The sequence below is a fragment of the Podarcis vaucheri genome (genome assembly GCF_965113315.1).
Source record: "Podarcis vaucheri genome assembly, chromosome: 6".
NCBI classification, from domain to species: domain Eukaryota; kingdom Metazoa; phylum Chordata; class Lepidosauria; order Squamata; family Lacertidae; genus Podarcis; species Podarcis vaucheri.
In genome coordinates, this window is record NC_138764.1 from 14,352,389 (window position 1) to 14,364,880 (window position 12,492).

Below are 12,492 nucleotides of genomic sequence, written 5' to 3' on the forward strand. Positions count from 1 at the left end.
GGCCTCGGTCCAGTATACCTGAAGGAGCGTCTCCACCCCCATCATTCTGCCCGGACGCTGAGGTCCAGCGCCGAGGGCCTTCTGGCGGTTCCCTCATTGCGAGAAGCAAAGCTACAGGGAACCAGGCAGAGGGCCTTCTCAGTAGTGGCACCCACCCTGTGGAACGCCCTTCCAGCAGATGTCAAAGCGATAAACAACTACCTGACATTCAGAAGACATCTTAAGGCAGCCCTGTTCAGGGAAGTTTTTAACATGTGATATTTTACTGTATTTTTGGTTTTTATGGAAGCCGCCCAGAATGGCTGGGGAGGCCCAGCCAGATGGGTGGGGTATAAATAATAAATAATAATAATAATAATAATAATAATAATAATTATTATTATTATTCTGATGCTCCCAAGATGTGAAGTAGGAGTACAAATACAACTCTTTTTTTCCTAATGAAAATCGTCAGCATCTGAAATCTGCAAATGTACCTTTGCCTCTGCGCTCAAAATTCCAGTTTCTCTACACATTTATTAAAGTGTTGTACAAAATGGTAGCCATTTCTAACTGCTGGCTTAGAAATCTTTGTGAACTATATGGTTTAATGTGTTACTGATTATCTGTAGATTGAGTTTTCCAGAAATCTACAGAATCTTGAATATGTTTAGGTAAAGTATTCATCAAATTTTTTTTTAGAAACATTCTAGGGATGATGGTTACATTAATTATTATTGTTCTTCATTCTAGGATTGACTTTGTCTTATAGAAGATATTGGGGAAAAGTACAGCACTTTTCCGTGTATAACATGCCCCCATGTATAAGATGCCCCCTATTTTGGGGGACTGAAAATTCAGAAAATGGGGGGAGATGGCAAGTTGTTGAGCTTTTTTGGGGGAGGATTGCCCCAAAATATCAGCACTTGCTAATCCACATCAACAATTCCTATTCTTTGTTTCTTTCAGATTATTTCAAGCAGGCCTCATTTGAAGCTCAAGCCTTTTTGGAAGCTGTCCAGTTTTTCCGTCAGGAGAAAGGCCACTACGGGTCATCGGAAATGATAACTGGCAACGAAATTCAGGTACTAGCCAGGATACTTGTGGTAACAATAAAGGAAGAACTGTACAGAAATTTTGGATCAAGGAAAAAACAACAACAACCCAAATTGGGTCAAATGCCATGTCTGTTCAGCCATGCACCAAATATTGCTTTCCTCTCCAAATAACAACAACAACAACAACAACAACAACAACAATTTATTATGTATACCCCGCCCATCTGGCTGAGTTTCCCCAGCCACTCTGGGCGGCTCCCAATCAAGTGTTAAAAACTTCCCTGAACCTTAAGATGTCTTCTGAATGTCAGGTAGTTGTTTATCTCTTTGACATCTGCTGGGAGGGCGTTCCACAGGGCGGGCGCCACTACCGAGAAGGCCCTCTGCCTGGTTCCCTGTAGCTTTGCTTCTTGCAATGAGGGAACCGCCAGAAGGCCCTTGGCGCTGGACCTCAGCGTCCGGGCAGAACGATGGGGGTGGAGACGCTCCTTCAGGTATACAGGACCGAGGCCGTTTAGGGCTTTAAAGGTCAGCAACAACATGGCATGCCTTTCCACCCCAGGACAACAAATAATAAAAGACAAAGTATGTCAGTTTGCATTTCTTAGTACAGAAAGTATTGATCTGATGTGTAGAGATCTTTCCTATTCTATTTAATTCAAGAATCTTCTCTGTGTGAAAGAAACAAGCAGAAGGTTCATGATGTTTGGGTTATTTCTTCAAGGTTATGCTGACTATAATAATAAGGCCAGAAGGAGCTTGGTTCCGCATTTTCTTTCTATCTCTCTTCCTTCTGTATGTAGTATTAAGTTTTAGTCTTCTTAAAAGTTACTATAAGTTAAGTCTGCTGCAACTGGATTTCTTATGGACAGTGCCAGTCCTGAATATATTGGATTTGTGACCACGACGCTCATTTGCCTTCACTAGCAGTAAAGCTCTGCTGGATGGAATATTAATAGCTTCTGGTGTATTTTGTTGGGAATCCTGCAACATGTATAAGTTTTTACTCTGCTAACTATACGTTGGACTTCTGCTCTGGATCAATATTGAGTAGAATTCCATTGCAAAGTTTATGTCCTGTAAATGCAGAGTGCTGAACATAAGTCAATAAATCCATTTAGATCTACAGTGGTACCTCGGGTTACATACGCTTCAGGTTACATACGATTCAGGTTACAGACTCTGCTAACCCAGAAATAGTGCTTCAGGTTAAGAACTTTGCTTCAGGATGAGAACAGAAATCGTGCTCCGGCGGCACGGCGGCAGCAGGAGGCCCCATTAACTAAACTGGTGCTTCAGGTTAAGAACACTTTCAGGTTAAGAACGGACCTCCAGAACGAATTAAGTACGTAACCCGAGGTACCGCTGTACTATTATTATTAGTCACAAATAATTTCAGGCAACCTTTTCCCAACCTGGTGTCTTCCTGATATGTTTCATTACAACAGTCTGTTTTGGTCGGGGCTCATTGTAGCCCAGTAGATCTGGAAGGCGAGGGACGTGGGTGGCGCTGTGGGTAAAACCTCAGTGCCTAGGACTTGCCGATCGCATGGTCGGCGGTTCGAATCCCCGCGCCAGGGTGAGCTCCCGTCTTTCGGTCCCAGCTCCTGCCCACCTAGCAGTTCGAAACCACCCCTAAAGTGCAAGTAGATAAATAGGTACCGCTTTCTAGCGGGAAGGTAAACGGCATTTCCGTGTGCTGCGCTGGTGCTGGCTCACCAGAGCAGCTTCATCACGCTGGCCACGTGACCCGGAAGTGTCTCCGGACAGCGCTGGCCCCCGGCCTCTTAAGTGAGATGGGCGCACAACCCCAGAGTCGGTCACGACTGGCCCGTACGGGCAGGGGTACCTTTACCTTTAGATCTAGAGGGCAACAGGTTCAAGAAGCCTGATTTCAGGGGAGCTGTTGACATCCCCCCCCCCAATTTTCTTCTTCAGCTTTTCTAGCAAATGATACCTGCTACAGGAATAGTTTTACCTCCAAGAATGGATCTGAGGTGTTGCATAGAATGACAAGTGGTCAACATGAGTTTTAAAAATGACTTGAGGTGTATTTTTGGGGGAGGTATTTTTAGTTTTGTTCACAGATGCTTCTTTATGGGTTCGTGAGAAAGGCAAAAGCAAAAAGATTTCGAAACCTCTAAGTACACACTTAAAAGCCTCAGGTGCCCTGTGGGTGATGCCCACTTCAGCCCCAGCCCCTCCTTTACGTGAAAAACAGGGACAATTAGGCTGATCTGCGTTACCCAAAGGCTTACAGAGATAAGAATGTATGCGATTGACTTTAAATACTTGAACAGCACTGATTGTTACCCTTTATGATACCTGTATCCTTTATGATACCAGTATTAGAATATAGGGATGATTACCCGGAGGGGGCAGGGCAGGTTTTAACCAGAAATAATTGATTGATTGATTCTATTTCTATGTCAGTTTTTATTCAAATAAATCCCAAAGCGGCTTACAAACAAAAGATAAAAATAACATCAGGAATGCAGCGTAAATCGTATAGAATACTTAATAAATCACCTGTAAAACAACCCGAATCCCAAATAATTAACATCTATGTAGCACTATTAACAAAACAACTAAAAAACAGGATAAACATCACAGTTACACCAAAAATCATATAACAGGATTCACAAAGTACGGCAGCATTCATAGCTATAAAACAGGGACGTCCAACTCCCAAAAGACTGTGATCTACTCACAGAATAAAAAACGGGCAGTGATCTGCCCCTTTTTGAGGGGATTCAGGTCAAAGAGCTTTTTTTTGGAGAGTAAAATGTCAAAATTTATTAAAGGGGAGAGGGGAAAAGTTGCTCACCAGAAGATCGCTAAGGAAACAAATTGCCGCTGAGGGATAACTCCGTCTTCCGTTCTAGCGATCATGTGCGAATGGAGGACGGGGCGAGGGGCCGGGGCAAAGGAAAAGGAGCCTGTGATCAACCAGAACCACCAAAGGATCGACCAGTCGATCGCAATCGACCTGTTGGACATCCCTGCTATAAAACAACATTAACAAAATAGCAACAAAACAAACAATGCCCTGTTGAGTTTGTGCACCTGCTCTCCCCTCCGCCATGGTTCATAAACTTCCATTCTATTCAATGCCTCAGAATCCACCTGTGCATAGTGCTCCTGGCAGTAGTTCCCTTCTGAAGGATCCTTGCGTTGGAGGTGGTCAGCACAAAGACTCTCGCCCCTCACATCCTTTCTGCTGCTAGGACACTTTCATTTCCGTAACAGGAAAATGGAATACCAGAACAAGACTAGGCTGCAAGTTGGAGGTTAGGTGATACTCAGATGTGCATTCAGCTATGATTAAAAAAAACCATATGCAATAATAATAATAATAATAATAATAATAATTTATTTATACCCCATCCATCTGGCTGGGTTTCCCCAGCCACTCTGAGTGGTTTCCAACAGAATATTAAAATACAATAATTAATCTATTAAACATTAAAAGCTTCCCTAAACAGGGCTGCCTTCAGATTTCTTCTAAAAGTCTGGTAGTTTTTCTCTTTGACATCTGGTGGGAAGGCGTTCCACAGGGCAGGTGCCACTACCGAGAAGGCCCTCTGCCTGGTTCCCTGTAACTTGGCTTCTCGCAGTGAGGGAACCACCAGAAGGCCCTCGGCACTGGACCTCAGTGTCTGGGCAGAACTGGGGTGGAGACGCTCCTTCAGGTATACTGGACCGAGGCGTGAATATAGTCATATTTATTACAAGTTTAGCTTCTCATAGAGTTTAAAGGCCACGCTTCAGCCCCATATCCATACTTCTATGTTGTTGTTGTTTAGTCTTGTCCGGCTCTTTGTGACCCCATGGACCAGAGCACGCCAGGCACTTCTGTCTTCTACTGCCTCCCGCAGTTTGGTCAAACTCACGCTGGTAGCTTCGAGAACACTATCCAACCATCTCGTCCTCTGTCGTCCCCTTCTCCTTGTGCCCTTCATCTTTCCCAACATCAGGGTCTTTTCCAGGGAGTCTTCTCTTCTCATGAGGTGGCCAAAGTATTGGAGCCTCAGCTTCAGGATCTGTCCTTCCAGTGAGTGCTCAGGGCTGATTTCCTTCAGAATGGAGAGGTTTGATCTTCTTGCAGTCCATGGGACTCTCAAGAGTCTCCTCCAGCACCATAATTCAAAAGCATCAATTCTTTGACGATCAGCCTTCTTTATGGTCCAGCTCTCACTTCCATACATCACTACTGGGAAAACCATAGCTTTTTCTATACAGACCTTTGTTGGCAAGGTGATGTCTCTACTTTTTAAGATGCTGTCTAGCTGCAGGTTAAATGTTTCTACAAAGTGCTTCCACTCACCTCAAATGTGATAACATCTGGACATTTTGATGTACCAGAGGGGATCAAAGTATTATTTGAAACTTGCACAGCTCTGCATTCACCTGGCAAGCTTATAGCATCTCATTAGCTGATTTGGCAAGCTGTGGGAATTACTCACAGCCCATATCTCCCTTGAGCCCTATTTTAACAGAGCTTAGATAGATTACATTATTATCTCCATAGTCATGAGTCACGCGGTTTGCTATTGCCTGCTCTTTTTGTGCAAAGTGTATTAAAAACAGAGTATTAAAACCACCACCATCATCGTAATGTACATGCAGGAATTGGCAAATGGATAGCTGATGGATAAAAGTAACAAAAAACTATTGTAATGTAAGGATAATTATTGGAAATGAAATGTGAATTAGAAATAATTGGGAAAACTGCAGCAACTAGAGGAAATTATGGACACATTGACAACGGAGTGAGGGGAACCATTTTTTGAAAAATTGTATTAGTTTTAATTTGTGGTTGATTCGTTAAAATTTGGGAAATCGATAAAAAGAATTTGGCAAAATAATAATAATAATATTTTTTATTTCTGGGCCGCCCATCTGACTCTGAACAACAGTGTAGCGTTAGGAATACAGTGGTACCTCGGGTTAAGTACTTAATTTGTTCTGGAGGTCCATTCTTAACCTGAAACCGTTCTTAACCTGAAGCACCACTTTAGCTAATGGGGCCTCCTGCTGCTGCCGCGCTGCCGGAGCACAATTTCTGTTCTCATCCTGAAGCAAAGTTATTAACCTGAGGTACTATTTCTGGGTTAGCGGAGTCTGTAACCTGAAGCGTATGTAACCCGAGGTACCACTGTATAGGTTGTCAGAACTTTATTATCCCATTTACAGTGCTCCCCTCTTTCTACCCCTCTCGCAAAGTTAAAAATGCTTTACTTGCAGATTCACAGGTCTGATACATGTGTTGTTCCATGCAACTGCAAGGAGAAGCACAGGCATAATACTCTTGGGCAGAAAGTATAGAATATAGTTCCAAACATGTGCTTTAAGCTTGGAAGCAAGCTTACGCTCATCCTTTGTTACATGATGCGTGGGAGGAAAAGCTTCGCTTCCTCTGGAGAGGGTGTGTGATCTCATTGAATCTATCTAGCAATGCAGCTCTGTGGTCCTTAACCTCTTCATGCACTAACTAGAAGTCATGTATAGTTATGCTTGACAGCAGTCTCCCGCACGAACCAGCTCCTTAGCCTCTGAGTTTCTGCCAAGGTAGCTTCATTCACAGCGTTCAGGTGCATACTTTTGAGGCTGAGAATATAATTGTTTCTTTTTGCTCCCTTGTAGATTCTCAGCAACCTTGTGATGGAGGAACTTTTACCTAGCCTTCAGACTATGGTGCTTCCTAAAATGAAAGGGAAGCGACATGATCGAAAGCGGGCGTGGTTTGGTGTAAGTATTGTTTTCCCTATTTCCTGAGCAGTAGGAAGTTTCTGGGCAGCGTTTTACAGGTTAAATAGTTCAGAGACTTATAGCGCCTTTTGTAATAAATTCTATAGGCTGAGCAGAGGGACGCAAACAGTCGTTCAGTGTGAGACAATGATAGTATTGAAATCAGTCCTTCAAAGGTACAAACATACCCAGAGCTGCTTCTTATATTATAATGCTGAGACTTCTTTCTCTTGCAGGAAATAGATTTAAAACTGTTTCTTTCAGCTCCACTCCAGGAAGCTGAGGTACTTTTCAAAAATTCCAGTGGCTTGCAGTAGCCACCGGAGATCAAAGGATATTAAAGCAATCTCGCTCAGCTTTCTAGCTATATATAAAATAATTCAGTGAAAGCGATCTTTTTGATCCAGAGAACACGCTTACAACTGTATGGTTAATTTGTAGAGTAGCTAGCTGGCCTGCGTTGATGATCAAGCTCCTTTTGTGCTTTCCCTTGTCCTAGATACTAGAAGAAACCTACCATTTGGTCCAAAATCAGGTTTCCGAAGGCTTACGTACCCTGAAAGACGAATGCAAAGAAGTCGCTGCAGGCCTTGAAGGAACCATTCGGTCAAATATGGATGAAATTCTGACCTCCAAAAATCACTTAGCTGGGAAAATAAAAGGTTGGCGGTGTTAATTACTGGTTGCTGGGAATCACAGGTTGGGGAGAGGATTCTTGCTTTGCTTGTGGACTTCCCCTGGTGTGCCAGGACGTTGATGAGAATGCAGCAGGGGGAAGGGGGCTGGAGTCTGACTTGGGACAGGGGGCCCGTGATCTGTGGGGAACTGTACCGGCCAGGAGGCAGGAGTCAGAGGCAGTGGAAGCTTCAGAGCTGGAGGGTGGAGCACGGGATGGGGTGGAAGAAGAGAAGGAGGCAGCAGGTCAGGCACGTGAAGGGTCAGGTGTTTCCCCACACTGTCCCCACACTGTCTTCCAGAACCAGGAGGGGACTGAAGAGGGGTGAGCAGAGGAAGCTTCTACTCAGGCATAGTCTCCGCTTGTATGTGCGCAGCCTGTTAGGGTGAGGTACATAAACTGGTGGAGAGCGAGCGATCCCCAGTCGCTGCAACTGCTCCGCAGAGCACAATAGCTGCCTAGATGCTAGACTGGTGTGTTGGGGTATTCAGAAATTTGACATTAAAGAGTTGCCGTATTTTTTGCTCTATAGGACGCACTTTCCCCCCTTCAAAAATTAAGGGGAGATGTGTGTGCGTCCTATGGAGCGAATGCAGGCTCCTTGGCTTCAGCGATAGCAACGCGAAGCCTCCGAAGCGCAGAGGCAAAGCTCCCTCCGTGCTCTGGAGGCTTCAGCGAAAGCAACGTGAAGCCTCCGGAGCGCAGCGGGAACTCGCGCTGCGCTCCGAAGGCTATGGGTTCCTTTCGCTGAAGCCAGGAGAGCAAGACTCTCCTGACTTCAGCAGAGAGGGAGAGCTGTGAAGCGCCCCTTCAGCGAAGCGGGTGGACAAATGGAAGGGGCTCCGTTTCTCCTGCCGCTTCGCTGAAGGGGCGCTGAGCAGAGAGGGGGAGAATTTTTTTTCTTGTTCTCCCCCTCTAAAACAAGGTTCGTCCTATGGTCGGGTGCGTCCTATAGAGTGAAAAATACGGTAACTCTCTGCCTTGTGTATTCCTTTGGCTGGGGAGCCCCCCCCCATGACACATGGTCATCTTGTTGGCCACTGTGAGAACAGAGTGCTCGATGGGTGTGCAGAGGCGGGGCTAGCCTCCCGCGTGGGCGGTGCTAGCATCCCAGATGGGCACCGCAAACAGTGAGCATCCCAGGGGGGTGGCACACGATGTCACCCCCCCCCCGGGATGACACCCGGGACGGTCTGCACCCACCGCACCCGCTTCCTCCGCCATTGTGGGTGGGGTTTTTGGCCTGCCCTACAAAGCCCGTTCTAATCTTAAATAGACAGGATTTTGTTTAAAAATCAGTATTTTTCTACTCCTTTGACCTCTAGAGGAAAAATTAGCATGTGAAACTTTTTCTTGGCTTGGAGAAACTGTGATAAGGAGAAATCTACCTGCTAAATTGTTACGTGTGAAGGTCACAGGAGCATAACTAGTAAAACAAGTTTGCAAACCTAAGATTTATGCTCTGGGCAAAAGCTTCACGGCAAATTTCCAGTCTATGAACTGGTTAAGAATTGCTCCATCATCATACTTTGGAGACACGGGAGTTGACAGCACAATTCAGAGGCTTATCCCCAGAAAACTGCTTGACGTAGGATGTGTTCACATGTAAAAATCTTTTTCCTTTGCCTTCTGGAAAGTATGTTACTCTATTGCAAGCTGGCAGGAAAGTGACACAATAAGCCTACAAGACAGGACACATGTTATTTTTTTTTTTGGGGGGGGGGTTCCATTCAGGTGACCAGATCAATAAAGGACAATGGATCTTGTGCTCACTTGCATTAATAAGAACTAACGCCAAGAAAACATGTCTTTTACTTTTTGCTTATAATGTTTTCTTCCCCTTAAACTTTAGTTAGATGGTTATGAAACCCTCATCGCGTTGGTTGAATCCAAATTGGTGGTTTCTTCCTTGTATTATGGAAAGATGAAGTAGGTCCACCTTTGTGCCTTTTAGTGAACGGGCGTCCTTCTCCAGTTTTGTCCCACATTTTGAATACACTACACATTTCATTTCCATCGTATAATGTGTGTGAGGGCACAAACTTCACTTAGAATTCCCAGTTGGTGATGGGTGTTGCCTACGTTACTGTTGATAGTAAAAATATATTAGTGACCTCATCCTTCAGTTCTTTCCGTAACCATTAGCCATTTCCTTGTTTGGGAGATTTCAGCTGAATTGAACTGGAGTACAGTTTACATGGTGTGGTCTAGAAGTATCCTGTGTTTTCACAGCAACAATTCACCAAGGCTTAATAGGAACAGAACAGCTTCTGTATCTTGGACGTCTTGTTTTGCCTTGATTCCCTGTACTTAATAATAAACTAATCCATAGTTTTAAAGCTTGCAACTTATTTTAAATTGGGCTGGCCAGTCAGAGATAAAAGCTACATTCTTGTTCATCAAAGGGAGTTGAACAAGCCTAAATATGCCCAAGGGTTACCATAATGATAGACCTTTTCTAAGTGTTAAAGCTCTGTGGAACTGATACAGGGATGGCAAACTGAGCTAAGAAGTCAACTGCTCCAGACTTTCACATCCGGTAAAAGAAACATTCAGAAATTTTGATTACAGTATGAAGTTTCCTAGTCGCAACTCACCTACATTGCAATTTTGCCGGTAGCCAATCAACTAGCTTGTTTTGCAAAACTACATGTATAATTCTCCTGTTGTTACTCCCTTCTCTTTACATCATGACTAAGAAACTGAATCAAGAGTGTCAGTCTAGGAAAGATCTGGTAGTTATCAGACTCTTTCCTCCCCTAGTCATGTTGAACAAGGATATTGTAAAATGCTTGTGCGCATGATGTGCAATATGCTTGTTTGTGTGAGAGTGTGCTTGATGCATCCTTTTCTCAGAGCGCATAGAGAGGCACTGTTCCAGTCCCATGGAACAAGAGCTGCCCTTGTTGCCAGTGACTCCAGTGTCTGGACTGAGAGTAAAGAGTTAAAACTGTACTTCATAGTGCAGTCCTATTACTTTGATCCATAGAACTCAATGGGAGATACTGCTAACTAAGCCAGACACAATGTGCATATTCTCACGACGTGCAGGATATAGAAATAGGTTTGTGTATTGAATAATCTGCCACTGACCATATACAGTCGTACCTTGGAAGTGGAACAGCTTAGTTCCCGAACGTTTTGGCACCTGAACGCCGCAAACCTGGAAGTGGTTGTTCCGGTTTGCAAACTATTTTTGGAAGCCAATGGGGCTTCCAAATGGGGTCCAATGGGGCTTCTGCGGGTTCCGATTGGCTGCAGGAGCTTCCTGCAGCCAATTGGAAGCCGCGCTTTGGTTTCCAAATGTTTTGGAAGTCAAATGGACTTCCAAGGTACGACTGTGTGTGTGTGTGTGTGTGTGTATTAAATTTCTGTTTTACAATTTAAAATACTAAATTTACATCCTAAAGATAGTAATGACTTCCCTCCTTCTCTTTCCATGCTTCATTTTACATATCATAAATCCTTGCATATTTTCAGAAACTATACTATTCAGTATTCCATTATTACATCCGTCATAACATATTTACCCTGTTGAATTTATCTTAATGCTGCCAGCATTTTCAGCTGTACACAGTTACTTTCCATAAATTCAATAAATGTTTTCCAATCTTCTTTAAACCTATGTTCTTCTTGTTCTCTTATTCTATATGTTAAGTCTGCGAGTTGTGCATATTCTGTTGACTTAAGTTGCCATTCTTCTTTAGTTGGTACCTCACTGATAAATGACTTTAGGTGTCCTTTGGATTTTGATAGTTTTTCTTGCCCTTGGAGCCTCTAACTCTGGCCTGCCTTAAACTTTCAGAGAGTATATCTGAGCCCATGCAGACATGTTGCGGCGAGAGCATCCAGCCCTTTCTGGCTTCCATCCTGGAGGAGCTCATGGGCCCAGTGAGCTCTGGGTTCAGCGAAGTCCGTCTTCTCTTTGAAAAAGAGGTCAACGAGATCAGCCAAAATTTCCAAGAGACAAATGACATTGCAAAGCTGAAAGAGGTATGATAGCCAGGTGATGTGACCTTTGGTTCAGTCCCCACCTGTTCACCCAAAAGGTAACGGTAACCTGTCTCACAGGATTCTTTTCAGGAGGAATAGGATAAGGGAATATCGCTGCCTGCCGAGAAGCCTAATGAACAAGGTTACAAATGCTAAGCTACATAAGCCGTAATTGCCATCTGTTTGTCTGCAGCCCTTATCTTCCTACTCAAAGGCTCAGAAAGAGCCAATGTACATAATTGTAAAGGCTGCGGCAGTATATAGTGATTACTGCAATTGGAATTACAATTCTTAGATCATCTCAAGGTCATACTGTATATGGCATTTGTTTTTGGTTTTTTATAAGATATTTATTAAAGTTTCAAATTTTATACAAACAAAAAAGAAAAAACAAACATAAAAATATGAAAAAAACACACATAAATTTCACAGCCTATTTTCTTATAGCTTATTTCCCCGACCTCCTCGTACCTCCCCTTCTTGTATCCCCAGATCAAGTTGTTTATACAGCAAATCCTTATCTCAACATCTTAAATTATTATAACTTCAAATTCTTACTTAAAGAAAAAAAACCCCATTTTATCATAGTTACAGCTTGAAACCACTTAATTCCAATCCAACATCATTCAACATTCCTTATTTTTGCAATATTTTTGTAAATAGTCCTTAAATTTTCTCCAGTCTTCTTCTGTCGACTCTTCTCCCTGGTCACGGATTCTGCCAGTCATTTCTGCCAATCCCATACAGTCAATCAGCTTCATCTGCCATGTATATGGCATTTGTCCTGTAGCTTGCCCTTGCCAGTTTACATTTACAGAAAGCAAGTAGCTAGTTGGGAGCAATAATATTAACAACAACAACAACAACAACAACATATTTATACCCCGCCCATCTAGCTGGGTTTCCCCAGCCACTCTGGGCAGCTCCCAACAGAATATTAAAAACACGATAAAACACCAGACATTAAAAACTTCCCTAAACAGGGCTGCCTTCAGATGTCTTCTAAAAGTCAGATCGTTGTTTATTTCCTTGACA

The 12,492-nt window shown here is 43.5% G+C and overlaps 1 protein-coding gene across 1 annotated transcript in view; it reads left to right on the forward strand.

The window, feature by feature from the left end:
• NIBAN1 (niban apoptosis regulator 1) overlaps positions 1 to 12,492 on the forward strand; it is a 102,139-nt gene that overhangs the window by 73,435 nt on the left and 16,212 nt on the right. Inside the window, exons 6-9 of the mRNA XM_082225443.1 lie at positions 949 to 1,064; positions 6,684 to 6,788; positions 7,288 to 7,450; positions 11,270 to 11,457. Coding sequence (XP_082081569.1) covers positions 949 to 1,064; positions 6,684 to 6,788; positions 7,288 to 7,450; positions 11,270 to 11,457 — 572 coding nt within the window. The remainder of the gene's footprint in view (positions 1 to 948; positions 1,065 to 6,683; positions 6,789 to 7,287; positions 7,451 to 11,269; positions 11,458 to 12,492) is intronic.